The following is a 20,772-nucleotide window of genomic DNA, read 5'->3' as shown; positions in this document are numbered from 1 at the left end:
TCAAACATTAACAAAGCAGGAATCAAAGTACAACGCATCTTGAGTAGGTGGTGGGGACTCTTCCAACCAAACCTGTTCATCAACTACTTGTCTAGCATATTTGGCCAATGAATGGGCAACAGAATTAGCCGTTCGTTTTACATTACTAACCGACCAAACTCTAAAGCTTGCTGCCAGACAGTGGATATCCCCATATATATGACCCAGGCGTGAGTTATTCGCACCTGTCAATTGAATGGACCGCATCACACCAACATTATCTCCCTCCAGAACCACTTCCGAAAAGCCCACATCCAATGCAAACTCCAATGCCTTACGCCCTGCCAACACCTCAGCCTCCTCACTGTCCATCACCGGTGGCCCTCTAGCAGACAAGGCCGCCATGACTTCTCCCTTGTCATTCCGGATGACCACACCAACACCGGAAACCTTGATATCAGCAAACACCGCCGCATCGAAGTTTATTTTGTATTGAGACCCAGTCGGTGGCTTCCATGTCTGCACAGGCACAGTCCGATTCGGTATAGCAAGCTGGACTTGAGACTCTCTATACTCCTCCAACAGGTCCATAGCTCGTTGTACCAATCTGTTTGGGTCCTGTAAGGTTCCTTCGTGAACAATGGTGTTTCGCTGGTTCCATATAACCCAGCACAGCACAAGAAAAAGTTACATCTCTTCGTTCGTCAACTTTAGTATCATCTCCTCCATCAACTTGATAAAATTGTCTTGACCACTTCCACACTTCTGCAACCTAGTCTGACTTCCAGCCCAAACATCTCTAGCCACCGCACAATCCCATAATGTATGTAACACCGACTCTGAGTCTTGCTTGCAAAGTTGACAGATGTCATCCCTTAGAATTTGGCGCTTGGCCAGATTTACTCTTGTTGGTAGTATTTCATGACTTGCTCTCCACCCAAAAATTTTAACTTTGTTTGGTATACGCAGCTTCCACAACTTTGCCCAAATGAGGCTATTGGTATTCGACGTCGAGCATTCTTCAAAACCAGGCTTTTCCTTTTGCACCATCCTGGCAGTGTGGTAGCCTGACCGAACCGAGTACTCCCCATCCTTATTAGGCATCCATACTATGGTATCCGAAAGGTGTCGTTTGCTCAAGGGAATGCAATAGATAGCTTCTGCTTCCTCCCTATGGAACATGCTGCCAATTTTCTCCCTGTCCCATCCATGGCAAGTCCAGTCCATTAGATCACAAACCCGCAGCTCCCTGTCCACCTCACCAGGTATATGTAATATCCTATTCGTAGGATAGTTCGGAATCCACTTGTCCTGCAACGCCCATATAGACGATCCATCCCCCACCCACCAACAACAACCTTTCTTCAAGATCGGTTGGGCTGCAATACGGCTTTTCCAAACATAAGAACTATTTGGCACATCCTTTGCCTCCAAAAAGCTGCAACGTGGGAAATACTTCGCCTTAAAGCAGCCATATAACAGTGAATCTTTTTCCTGTAAAAGACGCCACCCTTGTTTGGCTAACATAGCTAAGTTGAACAGTCTTATGTCGCGAAATCCCATCCCTCCTTCCTTCTTTGGTTGGCATAAAACCCTCCAACTCTTCCAATGGATTTTTTTCTCATCACCCATCTGTCCCCACCAAAACCTTGCACACAAGGCGTTAAGCTCATCACATAGCTTCACCGGTAACTGGAAGACCCCCATAGTATATGTCGGAATGGATTGTGCCACTGCTTTTATAAGAACCTTAGTTTCTTTGTTTTAATAATTTAAAAGATTGATTTTATATGTGTAAGTTACATGTGTGCGACCCTTTTGGTCTTCCTCAAAGACCTCGTGCAATATGCACACTCTTCTATTCCACCTCTCAAATGCTGCATACATACTCTCAATATTTACCTGGAGTCATTTTGAGATATCTAGCTATACTTTAAAGAAATAGGGCAAATTATAACTTACCCACTTGTGGTTTGACCGAAATTTAAGTTGTCTACTTGTGATTTGTAATTTGACACTTTACCCACTTGAAGTTAGCTCAATTAGAGTTCCATAACCCACCTCTGATAAAAACAAAGCTAAATATGTAATTTTCTCTACTTTTATGTCTCTCTCCTCCAAAAATACAAAAAAACATAAAAATACAAAATCAAAAAGAATCCAGTGGAACACTTGCAACATGGGATTTCAAACTACAACTAGACAACTTAAATTTCAATCAGACCTCATGTGAGTAAAGTATTAAGTTTCAAACATAGGTGTGCAACTTAAATTTTATTCAAACCACGGGTGGGTAAATTGTAATTTGCCAAAAGAAATATTGTGGATGGAAGAATATTTTGGTAGAAAACACTTATTTGGGCCATCAAAAAGAAAACATTTATTTAATTTTAGAAATGATCTTTTCAAAAGAAGTTATTTTCGAAAACAAACATCCTACCTAAAAGATTTCTATTGTATTTTACGTTTTTGAAAGTTATTTATTGTTTCTTTGAATTTTGTTATCTTGGACCTTAACTCATATCTGATTAAGAATTGGCAATGAAAAACTGAGATGAATTCTTTCTCTTCCTCCTCCAGCTGTCCAACCCCCAACTGGGTTTGGGGGGACACTTGTTCCATCATCCTTTTGCACTACTATTTCTTCATCATGAAAGAGGACTTTTGAGGGTGTCTCTATTATTTAAGCCAGTCATTCAGCATTTAATGTGGCTAACATTAGGTGAGGGGTCTCATTAATGAGGAGGTAATTTCTTCATTGGGTTCTGTGTTTTCTTTGTCGTGTCCCTTAGGGTGAGCTTGGAAGGTGGGAGATCTCGGTCTAGGAAGGGAGGGGTTATCTGAGATTCCTTCATCACCTCGGGGTGGAGGTTCTATCCAAGATATCTTCTTTTTATAAAGAAAATCAACTTTGATTCTTGAATAATCCACATCACTTCTACTTCAATTGTAACAAAAAATTCCCTTTTTATGTGGAAAAGGCCTGTATCAATAATTATGATTTTACGTATGGACAATTCCTCAATATCTTGTTCATTCACCACAAAATATTTTCTTTGCGCGGCAGTAAAAAAAAAAAAAAAAACAAGCTTTTTTTGGAGAGAGACACTATTTCACCAATTGAGTTACAGGTATATAACATATTCATATCTAACGATTTTCCACAAAGTGGTGACGAAAGAAGATATAACTTGTACAAATCTTTCCATTTTCCAATTCGAATCGATCCATTCGTTTGTAGAGCTATTTACTCCCTCCACCCCCACGCTTATCAAGAGTCACATACTCAACATTGCTTCTCCAAGTCTTTTGAATTCTATCATCGTGCTCATGTGTTGTAGTTGTAGTGGTAGTGCTAAGCCAAAAAAATAAAAAAACCCTTTTTTTTTCCTTTAATAATCAAGTGAATTTCATTGAAAGATGGTGAGAACAGCAACACCGTACAGAGAAAGCTGACAAAACCGAAGACACAAGTCGCACAATACATCACAAACAATTCCATACCTAAACAGAATGGCCATCGATTGGCCTACATGACAATAAACTTACATTGAAACCCCCACTACAACAAATCTCTCTGTTTTCATCAGAACAAGGATACACATTTTTTAACTCAATTCTAGCTCGCTCTTGCTTCCTAATGGCAGCAATTGCCTGATCCTCAGGTAACATATAATCCTTTCTGGGGAGAAACCTAAAATCCCTTGCCTTTCTCATTCAAAATCAAGCACTCGACAGAAACATTACCTAGAAATTGGTGTGGATCAATTCCATTTCTCAAACCAACTTATTAGCAACAATGACCAAAATGCGCATGTTACAGCACCACCACGTCTTATTGCTTATTTGCTCATACAAACATTACCTAGAAACATTTCTCACACACACACGCATATATTTTATCAAGTATCAGATCAATGCTATGAACATGAAGGTTGTCCTCAAGTCTAGTTTTTTCCAATGCCAACTAGAGCCTACATACAATTTTGAGGTGCAGGAAAGGAATCCAAAATCAAACACCAAGTGAACTGATTGCTTTTGCTACCCATCTTCCTAAGTTCGTACACCACCATCAACCCAAATGCTGGTTATTTGGGTTATGAAAAGGCTATCCTTGCATCAAATCAAACATGACTGCAAATACCTCAACTTCCAAAGAGTAAAATGTATAACTATGTGTGTTAACATTGCCAAATACTGGCCAGCAAGACAATCTTCAGATTGCAACATTTTGTATTATGTTCCTAGCTACAATATAACTAAGAATTTGATTTTAGTACACCAAATGGATGTTCATGCATTAGATTGATCTCAAAATACTAAGCTTCTTTAAGAAATAATGCATAGTACCTAGGTTAACTTTTGACATCTATAAAACCAGTGAAACAGTAATTTGGTCAATAGATATTAAAATGTTATTATCTTTATGCCATGACAGTATTTGTGTTGAATCATCTCTATTGAGCATTGTCTAAGGCTCAAACTTGTCGGCAAGTAGCGCACTTGTCACTGTTTTTCTTATTCAAATCTTTGATTTGAAAAAAAAAAAAAAACACTATACAAATGTCTTATAGAGTTATAGGTGAGAGTTTGGTCCTCTCGTCACTTATTTTTGGCTTTGCTATTAGCTTAGAACTAAGGCAACTGCAATATTGACTAGCTTCCCCTACTAATAATAAGTTTTATAACATCAGATAACAACCCCATTGTTTTTCAAAAATATTAAGGCTTCTCTGATTGCCAGGCAAATTGCTACCCTTGTATTTGTTACATACTAGCTGAAGATACCTTGGAGGGGGATATTATGACACTGAAACCTGGATTACATAACAGCTGAATATACTATGCGGCCAGATTGATGTGGTTTGGAGGAAGATGGTGTTCATACCTGATGTGATGCAATTTAACTCAGCTTAATTCTTTGAATTTCTGGTTGCCCCCCCTGCTGGTTTTCTACCACAAAATGATGAGGAATTTCTTCTGTTTGAAGCTCTTGTTGAGGTCCTTGTGGATCACCTCTAGATAGCTAGAAATTTAGCCTTGCATGAAGGAAGACAGCTGAACCCTAATTTAACTCTCCATAGAAACAAGTGCTAACTCCAAGAACATCTGAAAGTCAAATACCCTGAATCCAGAGTGGACAATCCACAACAAATTGTGTCAGTCTCTGAAATGCCTATATTGCCATGAAAATTTCAGGCATCAAAAGGGTAAAAGATATCCATAAAAATCTCCACACAGATGAGGTAATTAGTTTTGTTCTATATTATAAACTAGTCGCGAACCCGCGCGTTACGCGTAATAATTATTTTTATGGTGGTTTTAATAAAAATGATTTAAACTAATTTAATAAAGAGTAGTGTATTTTATAATCATATTTTTATTTATTATAGGAACAATCATAAATGTAATATAAGAACAATCATAAATCATAAATATAAATTTTGTCATACCAAAATGGAAACAATACAATTTTTCTCAGAAATTCAAAAGGCAAGTTAAAGAAAATATTCATTTTTTAATAAAAGTTATTTATAAAATTTTGTGAGTCATTAAAAAGAATATGAAATTTGGAAATTATTTTTTTAGTTTTTAAAGAAACTTTCTCAAACCTTTTTTTTTCTACCTATAATTCAAAACACCAAAAAACGTAATTAAAAAAATTAATAAAACTTAACAATGATTAATTGGACCAATTAGGAAAAAAATTTGTTGTTGATAATCTATTAAGGTTATTTTCTTTGCGTAAATTGTAATTTCATTCACCCAAAACATATTATCAAATAAACAATTATTAGCAAAATCTAAGAATTAAATTTCTTTATTTGCATTGTTATAAAATAATAATAATTAAAATAAAATTGCAAAAGTTAAAAATTTTCACTCATCCGATTATTTTCGTTTGGCTAACCTTTGCTTTTCTCTAAATAAATGGCATTATAGAGTACTTCTAATACAATTATTAAGAGTACTTTGTCCACTACAAAGGATTTTAAAAACAAAACAAAACAAAACAAAATTAGAAAAGTCTCATAGTTTAACATCTGAATTGAGCACTATAAAAAATCATGCTATTTAATCAAATGAATAACGAATTATAATAAATACCAAATTATCCAAATCATGCTATGTAATAGAATAATATTATATTTTTATATGCTATATTTAATTCTTTATAACGCAATAGGATGACATTTAACAATGAAAATAAATAAAATAAAAATAAAAACCAACAACAACAACAATTTAAAAAACAAAACTAAATTGCATTAACCCAAAGTAGAGTTTTAAAAAATTATCAACCTAAAGCAGAGATGGAAGAAAAATAAAAAATAAAAATCCACCAAAAAATTGAGAGAGAGAGAGAGAGAGAGAGAACCTTTTTTGTGAGGGAAAACTATGCATAGAATGGAAGAGATAGTGACAAATTTATAGTAAGAGGGTGTAAATAAGAAAAGACAAAAATAAAGGAAGGTGAAGGGAAAAAGGAAGAATGATATTAACGTAGAGGGTAGTGGGGAGATGAAAAGGTAAGGGAGGAAGGGAGAAAGGTTGGAGAAGTAGTGGGGAGATGAAAAAGTAAGGGAGGGAGAAAGGTTGGAGAAGTGTAAATATTAAAAAAAATTAAATGTTAAAAAAATTATAGGAAAATCGGAAAGAAAAAAGATATAGATGTGGTTCAACTAGAGCATAACAACAAGAAATTCTATACTTCAGCTTTTAGATATATATAGATTGGAATTTTATCATTATTACATTGGCCCTCTCCAAGTACAATCACAATCAAACTCTAATAAGATCTAAAGAATATATCAAATTTTAAAGATCAAATCTAAGTCAATATGATAATCAAATCTTGTGCAGGTCTTGTTTTAGATGCAAACCTAACTACGACAACCCTAGTGTACCCCACTAAAATAACTAAAAAAAAGGAATAAGCTATTACATATATAGAAAGAATTCAATACAAACCATCCTAAATACAACCAGCTATCAAAGAAATAAGAAGTTTAGATTCTAGAAAGGAATTAAAATTACATACAGTGGGTTGTTGTGCCCCAAATTTTGGTCATTTTTTAGGTTTAAGGGGTATTTTGGTCATTTTTAGGTTTCGGGGGTATTTTAGTCATTTTCTATATTTAGGGGGTATTTTGATCATTTTTTAGGTTTTGGATGTATTTCAATCACTTTTTTAGGTTTCGGGGGTATTTTAATCATTTTTAGGTTTAGGAAGTATTTCGGTCAGTTTTTCAGTTTATGGGGTATTTTGGTCTTTTTATAGATTTTAGGGGGTATTTTGGTCATTTTCAAGTTTAGGGGTATTTTGGTCATTTTTTAGGTTTAGGGGGTATTTTGATAATTTTCAGTGGTTTTTGGGGTATTTTAGAGTTGGGTAATTTGTAGAAATGATACTTAAATCATAATTAGGTCTAATAGGGTACCTAATTAAAACCCAATAAATATTAATATTAATTGGATTTAATTGGGTTAATGCCCATTTAGCTTAATTAATAATTAAGTGGATTTGGGTCTTATTTAAGTGGGTGTGTTTCGGTTGATTTTGCCACCCCTACTGTTGGCTTTGCTATTAGCTTAGGAGTAGGACTAAGGCCATTGCTATATTGACAAACTTCCCCTTCTAATAATAAGTATTATAACATCAGACACAGCCTCATGATTCTCAAATACCTTAAGTCTGATTGCCAGAAAAATGCTACACTTGTATTTGTTACATACCAGCTGAAGATACCTTGAAGGGGATATTAGTATATTAATACACTAGTTAGAGCAATTTCCAGCCATGGCAGCCAAAAAAAGTGTTCCAAGGTGCAACAATTATGTGGTACCATAGGTTGATCCAAACAAGAATGTTGAGCTTCTCTGCACCCAAAAAAAAATCATATGCCTAAGACTTTGCAGCATATCAGTAGCATATATCAGGTTTCCTTCATAGTTTGCCTAATTCCCATGTATCCCCTGTGGCCCATAAAGTAATAGCTAATAGGACAGTGAATTGTTGCCAGTGGTCTCGATTCTTAATCTCCTTTTCCAGCCAACTAGTTACCCATGATTGGATTGAATTTGGCTGTTTTCTCAGTGGTCTTGGCTGCTCTTCATAGTTGCAATGTTATTTAATTGCCTGGTGGGAAACATTTCTGCTTGAATTGAAAATCCATTCTTAGTACAAGGAATTTGATCGTATGACTTATCAATAAATATCAACATAGAAGTTGCTTTGGAAACTTGTATTCCATAATGGTAAATTTCCCCACTTTCATCTAGAAATAATTACAGTAAGCATCTTACTTCTCCATTTATCAGAGAAAGAAACAGAAATTTTCAAAGTTACGACGCCCATGACAAGCCATTGAGTGGTTTCCAGATTCTCTTTGATGTCACTCATCTTATGCCTTGTCCTGCAAGTTATTCAATCCTAACTACTTGTTATCTATTGTATACCCCCGTTCTCTTTGGGGAGCTAGTTACCAATGGAAAAACCAAATTTCGAAACCTGCTGAGCAATGTAACATACCGTAAAGGCCATGTAGAATTTATATTAAGACCAAATATTAACGGTTAAAATTCAGAAATAACCATTCATAATGCTAATTGGCCAAGAACTTTATAACTCAACTGATATCTCCTTGTATTTCCATTGGAAATATGTAAGGTGATCCCTTTCTCAACTATTGAATTATAAAAAAATTCATAATGTTAATTGCCGCTGAAGTATTCCTATTGACTACTTTCCTCCATAATAGTTAGAGACCTGTTGAGGGAGATTCATTTTTAAGTAAACTCCTCTAACTAGAAAATAAAAAATCATGGTTTCTTATAACTACGACAAACATGAATCATTTCAAATCACGGGAATTGGGAAGTTTCAAGTTTTACCAAATGACTGTTTAAATTTGGAGGTCCTTTTTATTTCAAGTTTTTTAATAAGAAATTTTAAGTTCCTTTGGACGTAGAGATAGTCTAGTCTCATAACTTAAATTTATCCATTTCATTTCATGTACATTGAGAAATCCTGAAAATTTTTATAGGTAAAATCCTCTAATATTTACCAATGATTTTTCTTTTCTAGCATTAAAAATAAAAACATCCACAGATATACATAGATGAAATTTATTCTTGGCATCTTTATTATTCTAAACAATATCCAACCACATTAATAATAATAATAATATGACAAGGAAGATAACAGTAACAAAGACTTATAACTGATTAATCAAGCACCACTTATAAACTTATGATTCAGCTCCACATATGCACACAACAAACTTCAAATCTACGTACTCAATGAACTTCTAGAGCCATTATTATGCATATCCTGCAAACAAAGAAAGCAAAGGAGGCAATATTAGATGATGGAATTTTATTTTTAATAAATAAAATAAGTAGAGTTCAGCACCCGTTCCCCCCCCCACCCCCCCCTCCCCCCCCAAAAAAAAAAAAAAAACTACTGTTTTTTTTTTTTTTTTTTTTGATGGGAAAAAACTACACTGTTAATCAGCTAACAATTAACATATGCAGAGTATATTAAGTCTTAATTCTGGCAACATGATGGTCATAAATATACTCGAAATTTGAATATAATGCATATGTCTAATACTTTCTTCTGCAAATCTAAAGGCTCTTCTTATGAAATAATACGTGTGTGTATGAGAGAAAGCAAGAGAGAAAATTCAGATATGAAATAATAAGGTCATGGCTTATTAATTGAAACCTTGTGAACTGAAAAGAGTAGATAATGAAAAGAATCAAACTTTTGGTTGAATAAAAACAAAGAAGATTAAAGATAAACCAGTTAACTGATATGGTTCAACAATCTAGTGCACCATGGTCTGAAAGTCAAAACACATTAACATTTCAACAAACATCTACCCTATATAAAAATTATACCAGGGACCATATAGATTATTATAGAGAACATTTTTTTTTCTTTTTCCATACCAATGGAATTAACAGTGACTTTAGTCTGTTCTAAATGAAATATAAATCTTCAAACCTTGGTGCTCATGAAGCTTCCAAGAGTTTCTGGATGTCTTTCTGCAAGAAAAATTTGAAACAACAATCAGCTGCAATTACAGTTTTTGGCAGAAATAGAAATCGCAGAAAGGAATACATTGTTCTAACCTCTACTTTAAGAGGGGATGTAGTTGGTGCATATCGCTCCACAACCTTTCCTTCTTTGTTTAATAGAAACTTTGTGAAGTTCCATTTTAGGGCATCTCCAAATACCCCTCCTTTCTGTGATTTAAGGAACTTGTAAATGGGTGCTGCATTCTTCCCATTCACCTCAACCTATAACAGTTAACAGTTAACAGTTAAAAGAGACATTTAACACAAATTCATGTGGATTTCTCAAATCTGAGGAAAAAAAACCCCCTTCCTTAGGGCCAAATACATGCCACATCGAACAAATGAATTATAGGATTATTATCAAAACCAAATCAGTTACATCCTGGCTAATGAAATCTCAAAAGTAGATCCCAACCCCAGCGAGGCATGCTTGCTAGATTTATATCTTATGCAGAAGATTAGCTTTTGCGTTATTACATGCTAATGCATATCCTAATTCCATTTTGATCAGCTTTATTGTAAATTAATTTGCACAATAGAACTGCATATACGGATTGCTCAAAAACATCATCCATTTTTTACTATTTCATTGGTGAGGAATTACCTTATCAAAGATTGGGAATTCAGCTTTGAACATTGTGCATGCAGCTTCCTGAATCTCTTCATTGTTTCCTGGTTCTTGTCCTAAAAATTGGTTGCAAGGAAATGCCAAGATCTCAAACCCTGCCAAAAGAAAATTACATAGATAATCAATACCACAGAGATGATAATGAAAAAAAATGTATTGATAAATATTGTACATTGCTATGTAAGAATGAAAGACAGACCTTGGTTTTTGTACTTTTCATACAGAACATTCAATTCCTTGTAATTTGTTTGTGTCAAACCACTGCAACAATAACGGCGATTTTATGAATTGGAAAAAAGTGAGATATACAACAATAAAGGTAACAAATATGATGGCTTACAACCTTAAAGTAAATCATAGATCCAAATTAAATAAGCTCAAAATTTTTCTTTAATACTAAGGATCATCCACATGATCTAAATAGTTTAAGTAAAAGACGGATTAGAGTTAACTCACAGAGCTTCCCCTGATGAAATAACCCCTGAACTTAGATGCAATATTCTTTAACACGCCGCACACAAAACAAAACTTGAATGCTACTTTGATTTCAAACTACCCTATTTAAGGAAGTCGTGGCTGCCAATTGCTCTCAAATTTTAATTTTCCATCTAACGAGATAGAAACTTTTTTAATTTCCATTCCTTTTCTGCTGTTCATAACATCTCAGTAACGAATCATTAAATTGAGTAAAATATTTTTCTTTTCTTTTTCTGAATAGACAAATGTCATATTTATTACCACTGTAATTAAGTGAAGACCAGGTCGACGAAGAGGATAACTTAGGAGTGTTTTGAATTGTTAGTACATCACATAGCTTCCCTTGATGAAATAACCCCTGAACTTAGATGCAATATTCTTTAACACGCCACACACAAAACAAAACTTGAATGCTACTTTGATTTCAAACTACCCTATTTAAGGAAGTCGTGGCTGCCAATTGCTCTCAAATTTTAATATTCCATCTAACAAGATAGAAACTTTTTAATTTCCATTCATTTTCTGTTGTTCATAACATCTCAGTAACGAATCATTAAATTGAGTAAAATATTTTTCTTTTCTTTTTTTGAATAGACAAATATCATATTTATTACCACTGTAATTAAGTGAAGACCAGGTCAATGAAGAGGATAACTTAGGAGTGTTTTGAATCATTAGTACATTTTTGTTTCGCCTTGACTCCTGATATCCTTCATATACTGTTGTCAATTGATTGTGTTGGATAAGGGATTCAATAGGGTTCAAGTACAAATCCAACCATATGCATATGTTTTCCTATAAATATTATATACCCACTAATCTCCTATTATGGGTGGAGGGTGGTAGCATTGCCAATTTTATTGAACAACTTTTTATCCCTTCTATCATCTGTATCTCTTCTGCAAGTGATTTTTAAGAGAAGGGAACTACTATTTCCACACCAGGAATAACTTTTTCCACACCATCCTTTCTCACATAGTGGATCCTACCATTAAGTCCCACCACGTAAGATGTGGTGAAGAAACAATCATTTACATTATGGAAATAGTGCAACCTCAAAGAATGGCACTGTCAATAATCTCTTTCAAGAGCAGAGAAGATTCTTCCACATGTTTTGCAGATGTTGATGGGTCCCATGAATCAATCATACATGAAATAAGTGTGGAGAATCTAGTAAGCTTTAAAGTAATTGTCACCTATCTCAATCTCAAAAATGTCTATATTACCTTGAAAATTTCAAGCATCAAAAGGGTAAAAGATATGCAGAAAAACCTCCACACACACAGATGAGGAAATTAGCTTTATTCTATAATTTTAATCAGAAATTTATCTATATTACATCAATCCTTACCCGGTGCAATCTCAATCAAACTCTAATAATAACATAAGAATATATCCAAATTTTAAATAACACGTCTAAGTCAATATGATAATCAAATCTTAAGTAGGTCTTGTTTTAATTGCAGATCTAAAACATGGCAAGCTGAGTTGTGTGCCCCATTAAAATAAGAGGAATAAGCTATTGCATAGAAAGAATTCAATACAGATCATTATAAATACAACCAGCCATCAAAGAAATAAGAAAAACCAAAAAATTTTCATAATTGAACTCAATGAGGTGATTACAAATTTATGAACTTTTTATTATTATTTGTAATCAAGGTCTTAATCCCATGACTACACCCTTCACCTTGCTTTTACGAGAGAAGGCGCCAATGAGCTCATTGGCACAAATTCATGAGGACAAGAAAAATGATTCAACGCTCCATGGCCAAAGATTGAGCAAAACAAAAATATGAGTGTTTATTACCAAATTGGTATTTTAAAACTTTATTAATTCATAGAATATCAAATTGTACCACTGTTAATCACCAAACCATCGGTCCTAACTCCTTTTTCCCAGTCAGAGAGATCGATGAAATTGGATCCTCTCTCTCTCTCTCTCTCTCTCTCTCTCTCTCTCTCTCTCTCTCTCTCTCTCTCTCTCTCGCACACACACACACACACACACACCAACATGAACTAGGAAATTTATCATGCCTAAGGAATCAAAAGGAAAAGAGATTAGATTAGAATACCATTTTGAAGCAACGTTGACAATCAGGAGCACCTTGCCATTGTATTCACTCAGGCTTACATCATTTCCACGGATATCCTGCCATCAAATTCAATTAATAACAAAGAAAAGAAAAAGAAAAAGAAAAAGCCAATTCCAAACAACTCTTTTCTTAAGAACCATGATAAAAAATAATAAGTATATCCATCTAAACAAAAAAAGAAAGCTTATATACCACATCACAGTTGACCAATTCAAAAGTAAAGCACAAATCCCAGTTCTCGAATAGGACCAAAAAGAAAACATACATGACCCACCAAACACTAATGCACAGTCCAATTAAATTGTTTGGTGTTTTCACTTTTTGGTACCCAAAACACCATAAAGCATCAAACTTTAACTTTTCTTTCTCTTTGAATCAGTTTTCTCAGCCACCAAACACAGAGCATAACAGAGAAATGAAAGAAAAAAACAAGAAAAGAAGAAAAACTCAATACCTTGACAGTAAAATCATATATGGATTTGGAAGTGTTTTCAGCCATGCTGTGAGAAAGAAGAGAAGATGGGTTTGTGTACAGGTACAATCCGAAGAAGAAACTTATAAGAAGGAAGAAAAAAGAGACAAAGTTGGTAAATTTCAACAATTGCATGCTAGTCCAATGTCAAGGCAATCCGTGCAATTATTATGTATCAATGTCATTAAAAACTTCCTAAGAAATTTTTTTTTTTTTTTTTTTTTTTTTTTGAGAAAGAACTTCCTAAGAAATTGATAATATGATACTGATGCAATGTTGACATTTTTGTAGTGTTATTATTGACAGGTGAGGCTGGTGGATGGGGTTAAATGTTAGGAAGGACCAACTTGGAAAAAATAAATTAACATAAAATTAATTAAATTAATAAATAAATAAATAAAACTAGTGAGTCTCACTAGTTTTTTTTTTTTTTTTTTTTTTTTTAAAGCAAAGTGAGTTGGTAGTTCAAAATACTCTTAATTTATGGTCATTGCTACCGTAGTCAACGAGGAAATAGGCGAGGAATAGGGATGACAAACTTAGAAAGATTTTGGTAATGTGTACCCTTATAATTTCCTTTTTTCGAAAAAAATTTCTCGGGAGCTTAAAAATTATTGACAGTTTTTTCAATTTTTGAGAAAATGTTTCCAAAAATAGATAGCTTAATGTGTGCCCTAAGGACACACATTAACCGGACTTAACTTAGAAATAGGATTTGACCCAAAAAAAAACAAAAACTTAAAATAGGCAAGGAATAGGGATGACAAACTTAAAAATTGAAAATTATTATTATTTTAAAAAAAAAAAACAGATTTTAATTAGTTTCATAGAAAATAAAAGGTTGAGAATGTTAAAGCTTGTATTACGATAATATTGGAAAATTATTAGATACTTCTCGATTACCATAAATGCTTACTTCCTCATCTCACATAAATGGTGAGTCTCACCATGAATTTAATTAGTGAGATCCACCATTTATATGAGAGTACGCATTTATGGTACTATGGGAGTACACAATAATTTCCCTACGATATTAGGTTCAAATTATACTTTGTCGCCTTAATTAACAAATACAAGAATGGATATTATTGAAAAAAAGAATATATTTATACTATATATAAGAAGATTCCTTTTTTTTAATTGGCTTTTTATGTGGTTCAAAAATACCCTCATTAATGAAGAGTAATTTCTTTTAAAAATAGAGTTATAAATGTTATATATCAAATTTCGTTTTGAATTCAAAAAGAGAACTCCTAAAATTTAGGATTTTTTTTTTCACTTCACGTTTACCTTTTTATTCCCTAAAAATTATCTTTTTTATTTTTTATTTTTTCATCCCAATAAAAGTAAAACACCCCAATTTAATAATAAAATAAAATAAAATAAAAACTAAGAGAATTCCTAAAATTTAGCGTTCTTTCTCCTCACATGCATCTTATTTTTCCTTGTCTCTAAAGTTTTTCCTTTTTATTTGTTTGAAAAATAAAAATATATATTTCCAAATTATAATAAATGCAAATTATTAAGGGTACGTTTGGTACACTGAATGTAGATTACATTAAGAATAGTAATCTTTATTACTGGGAATAGAAGACATTGTAATGGAATAACTGTTAGAGCAATTACATTAGTTGATGTAAAATTGTGTAAAATTGTGCAAAATGGAAAAAGGTGCTCATTTTACACAATATGAGCAAAAAAAACACCCACATCAGTTTGGGTAAACTTGTCCATTTAATATTTTATTAGTTTTTTTCTCTCTCTTGGCTATGCTCTCACTCTCACTCTCACCTGACTCTCTCTTTGTTTCTACTCTCACCTCACCTCAATCCCCCTTCATCTCTACCGAGTTCGCTTGTGGGCACGGAGCCAAACTCGTCTTTGCTTGCAGTGAAAGTGGTGGTTCTGGTGTTGGAATTTTTGTGGTTAGAGACAAAGCTTCTATCTTTTTCCTCTTCTTCTTCTTTTACAAACCCATCTTCGTTAGTCAAGTCAAGTAGTTCATCTACAAAAAAATCGTCACAAGATAGAAAAACAAACCCATCTTCTTCTTCTTCTTCTTTCACAGCCATTTCCGTTTCACTCTGCAAAAAAAAAAAAAAAAAAAAAAAAAAAAAAAAAAAAAAAAAAAAAAAACCAGTAAGATAAAAAACAAAAAAAAAATTGTCAAAAAAAACCCAAAATTTGTTCCATGGCGTCATTTGGATGTTTTGTGGTTATTTTATTATGAAATGGAGGATTGTAATTATTGTTTGGTTGATGAGAAAGTGAGAGAGAGGTGGATTGGGTCTGTGAGGGAGAGAAAATAATAAAAAATTGTAAAAGAATGAATATTTTATTGAATAAACGTGTAGAATAGATAAACTGATGTGGGTGTTTTGTAAAAATGAGTGTGTAAAATAGAAAAAGTAGCTTTTTTTGTGCAAAATAGAAGGAGAATTTGCATCGACTGATATAATTGCTCTTACTATTCATAAGTTTAGTTGTTACATATGGAAAGCTTGTAAAAAATGATGTATAAGGAAACTTTATATTTTTGGAAATATATTAATTTTAAAACCTATTATATATATTAAGGAATAGTTATTACATCCATTTTAAAGAGGAATATCTATTCTTTAATTTAAAAAATAGTCATTCCAATGTAATAACTAATCCATATAATAAAAATACAACCAAATGACCGAATTGCTATTACACATGAATAACTATTCCATTACAGGAACTATTACAACATACCAAACGTACCCTAAGTTTTACCTAAAAAATAGAAGAGTCTTTGAACACGTGAGAGGCTCACTAGTGTGTGTGTATATATATATAGTTTTTTTGTTTAATTTTTTTCTTAAAACAAAAGCAAAAACAAAAACAAAAACAAAAACAAAAACAAAAATAAAAATGTAAACATATAGTTGTTTTGAAGAAATTAGTTAGTGGGAAAGTGATCATTTTTTGTAGAAAATTTTTTAGGTGAGAGTTAGAAATGTATTTTTACAGTGTTATCCTCAAGTTGTCCCTACTTAAACATAGACTGTTGGGGTATATACATACATACATATATATATATATATATATGTATATATTTTATGAGCAATAATTATCATCTTCTTATCACATATATATGTTCTGTTTGTTTCAATATAAAATATTTTAAAATGTAAAATATTTTACATGTAAAAAAGTTTAATATAAAATATTTTACAAAAAACATTTTCAAGTATTTGAAAGGACAAAACATGTGAAAATGCAAGCAATCACCAACCACCCCAAATGAGTGAAAACCACCACCAACCACCATCAAATGAGCATGAACCACTAAAGCACCCCAAAAACCAAATCTAGAAGAGAGAAAAAAAAAAAGACAACCACCACCATCACAACATCCCAGCCACCACCTAAAAATCTGACCATTAAACCATTAATCTAACCATAAACCACTTGCAATCCACAATATATGAGCATTAAACCATAAATCTAACCAAATCACTCCAATAACCACCCAAAAGAAAGCAATAAAAACTCACAAACCCATATTGGAAAACCAAAAAACCCACCGAGCCAATAACTCAAATCAGAACTAGAGATTCTCTGGTGGCAGTGAGCTCGAAAAAGGTTGAGATGAGAGGAGCCCACCGCCTGTAGTGGCGGTGGCAAGTGGTGACATTTGGGGTTTGGAGGTGCTCGGCCATGGTGGTAAAGGAAGCCACCACCATGTGGTGATGACAAGAGGTCAAGCGGCGATGCAAGGTCGGCCATGGTGGTCTTTTTGATGAGGAGTTGGTGATGGGCAACGCCAGCAGAGCCTGGAGCTAGCTGGTGGTGCCGATTAGAGCTTGTTGGCTGGTGGTGCCGATTAATAAAACGTATTAATAAAATGTTAAACATTTGAAAAGAGTATAATATTTTAAAAATAATTTTTATATATCAAATTTTTGGGTCTTAATTAAAATTTATACATCATATATATATATATATATAAAACCGAAACTTTTTAAGCTCCCACAATTTTCCACGTCAGCACAATATTAAAAAAAAAAAATTCTAAAACCTAACATTATTAAAAAGTAAAATAAAAAAAATAAAAACCAAAAATTTCAGCTAAAAAAAAAAAAAAAACCAAAAGCCAAAAGCCTAAAACCCGAAAATTTCCTTCTCCCCAAAACCAAAACCCAATTAAAAAAACACTCTCCCCCTTAAACGAAAACACAATAACACAGACTCATAAAACTCCCTCTCATCTTCACGTAGTCCCATCTCCTTCTTCTCCCCAAAAACAAAACCAGATGCTTATCTTAAAAAAAATAAAATAAAATAAAATAAAAAAACATTAGACACAAGCGTTAGACACACACAAACTCAACTTGAAAACACGATTGGAGTCTGCAAGAGAATACGCAGGAAACCCCAAAACTGAAAACCCTAGACCCAAATCCTTCTTCTTTGTCTCCACTCCCATCTAACCGGATGCTTATCTTTAAAAAAAAAGTAAAAGCATTAAACACAAACTCAACTTGGAAACACGATTGGAGTCTGCAAGAGAATACGTAGGAAACCCCAAAACTAAAAACCCTAGACACAAATCCTTCTCCTTGGTCGCCACTCCCATTTGAGACAATCTCTTCCTGGCAACGGTAAGCGATCAAAACCTGCTCTATAAAAAACAAAAATTTTGATTTTCTATTTTCTGATCTGTTAGATAAAGAGGTTTTTGGTGTTTTTGTTGTTGGAATTATGGACTTTAAGTTTCAGTCTTGGAATTCAATCTCAAAGTAAGCAATAATAGAAATACATGTTTGATTTGATTCTCTCTCTTATATACCTACCCCTATTTTTGTTGTCTCTTTGGGTTTGAGTTATAATATACATGCATATAAGTTTAGGTCTTTCAATTGATTTTTTTTTCTGTTAAATGGATCTTACTATGCTTTCTATATCGTTTTGGTTTTCAAAATCTGTAAAATTAGACTCAATTGAGAAAATTTTGTATTATATATGAATTTTTCAATCTGATCTTTTTCAAGTTTCAATTTTATTTGATTGATATGGGTTAAAATTTAGATTGAAATTGGTTTAAATGGAACAGAGCCTCAAAGTTATGTTTTAATTATATGTCTTAAATTAGGTTTTCTATCGATTTACGGATTTCAAATTCTACAGGTTTTGTAAGAAAATATTGTAAATATCAATGGGTTTCATAGTGGAGATAGTATCAATTTAATGGTTTTTTTTTTTTTTTTTTTTGTGTTTTTGAAAGGCCTAAGAGTTGGCCTGATGATTAATTTATTGTGGCTAAAAAATTAATTCATATTGATGTAGATTGTGGTTTAAGAATCTTCAGTGATATGTATGGGCTGTGTGTTGCAGATAGTTATGGGGTTTAATAATAATTTTAGGCACAGTTGATTTGATGCTATATAGTTATTGGGTTTTGATTTAGAAAATCTTCTGTTTTGAAGGATTCTTATTGAGTGGGTGTAGGTTGTGACCTCAGATTCTTCATTAAGTTTTCATGGATTCATAGATATCATAAGTTAGATTTTAAGAGTTAACATTTTGAATTTGTATTTTTGGATTTATTCTTCCATAAGGTAAAACCATTTCCCTTTTTGTTTCAATGAATTTTATAACCTATATATAAAAAAAGAAGCAAGGAAGTATGTAGGGCAGTATATATACTGATAGTTGCCACTATTACTCTCAAATTCTATGGAACTATGTTTTGAACTCTTGATTGAAGCTTTTAGGTAACTGCTAGGCTCCCTTTGATTTAATTGAAGTCGTGATTTGATATTTGGTTTTTCAGATGAGAGTTTTTTAATTTTTTGTTGGTTTATGTTTTCTGCTTAGGTATCATGCTTGGTGTGGGCAGAGTGTTCTTGCTGTCTCCACTATTACCGTCAATTCTTTCATCACACACACACATATTTATATATTATTTTTTCACCGGGAAATTGATATTATTATCCTGAGGACTTAGTTGGGATTTATGTATTCTTTTTCAATCTGATTAGTGGTTCCATGTTTCATAGTCTATTTTGTTTTCCTCATATCCTCTATTGTTTAGGCTGTTTTTGCACAAGCATTGCAAGGGAACCATTATGGACCGTAGTTCAATGCTCACCCATTCTGCACTAAAAATGGTTTTCTTTGTTCTCTCCAATCATATTTATGATTCATGTATAAATTCAGATATCTTTTAAAGTTGTATCTAGGAGAATTGTATCAATGATGAGTTCAAAGCTAAGTGTGTAAATTACATGATATGTCATGTGTGTAGTTAGTGAGAATATTATTTCCTTAGGAATTTTTAGATATTGATGTGAAAGCCATCTTAGTAGTTGTGTCTATTTAATGCTACTTTTATTTTCTTATCCCACTTTGAAGACATTTAAAAAAAAAAAAAGGTTTATTACATGCCATGTGTTGGTTTTAAAACTAACGCTTGACAGGTAGTTTTATGTTATTAGTGTGTTACCTAAACTTTTGATGATGGATGTGTCTATTTCAACAAACTTTTGAGTATGTTGAGTCATATTATGAGTAGAAAGCCAGCCTATTCATTTTAAAGTGAGTTTCTAAGCAAAGTAAATATATATTATTTTTCTCAAATTATTCCGTGCATTGCACGGGTTAGCGACTATGTACAATCAAAGTGGAAGAGACAAATAGTTGTTAATATCTACTTACACAATAGTTTTCCTATGCATTGCATGGGCTAGCGACTAATAACCGTTTTCTTTATGTTCTTTCTACTAAGATATGTCTATGCCCTATGGTATTCTATTTGATTTTCATTGCTTTTCTTTTCTGTAGATTATTCAATCCAATAGATTTGTGGATAAGCATCTTGCTTCTCTCTTTTTTTTTTGGTCGGATAAGCATCTTGCTTTGATTGATTTGTTATATCACTGAATTATCCTCTAGACTTATTATATTCATAAATGCTCTTGATTGATTTCTGTCTTTGAAAGGGACCCGAATAATGGTAGGTGGCCTCCCTTGCAAATCAAATTATTTTCGAAGCTACTGGT

General features: G+C 33.0%; 2 protein-coding genes across 3 annotated transcripts; both read right to left on the bottom strand.

The window, feature by feature from the left end:
* LOC126703842 (uncharacterized) lies at positions 1 to 570 on the bottom strand. The gene has a single exon (XM_050402910.1). The coding sequence runs from the start codon at positions 568 to 570 to the stop codon at positions 1 to 3; it is 570 nt and encodes a 189-aa protein (XP_050258867.1).
* Positions 571 to 9,098: 8,528 nt separating this feature from the next.
* LOC126701497 (probable glutathione peroxidase 2) lies at positions 9,099 to 13,966 on the bottom strand. Of its 2 annotated transcripts, XM_050399627.1 has the most exons (7): positions 13,724 to 13,960; positions 13,249 to 13,325; positions 10,893 to 10,954; positions 10,670 to 10,788; positions 10,120 to 10,287; positions 9,992 to 10,032; positions 9,099 to 9,313 (listed from the first exon to the last, which is right to left on the bottom strand). In XM_050399627.1, the coding sequence occupies exons 1-6, from the start codon at positions 13,874 to 13,876 to the stop codon at positions 10,000 to 10,002; spliced, it is 612 nt and encodes a 203-aa protein (XP_050255584.1). In that variant the 5' UTR covers positions 13,877 to 13,960; the 3' UTR covers positions 9,099 to 9,313; positions 9,992 to 9,999. The 2 variants fall into 2 exon arrangements, with proteins under 2 accessions (XP_050255584.1, XP_050255585.1); XM_050399628.1 differs by lacking the exon at positions 9,099 to 9,313 and having other exon boundaries at positions 9,991 to 10,032; positions 13,724 to 13,966.
* Between the last annotated feature and the right edge of the window lie 6,806 nt (positions 13,967 to 20,772).

This window comes from Quercus robur, chromosome 10, assembly GCF_932294415.1.
Source record: "Quercus robur chromosome 10, dhQueRobu3.1, whole genome shotgun sequence".
Lineage (NCBI taxonomy): Eukaryota > Viridiplantae > Streptophyta > Magnoliopsida > Fagales > Fagaceae > Quercus > Quercus robur.
Note: the sequence above shows the minus strand (reverse complement) of the source record. Positions and strands in the feature narration are given on the sequence as shown.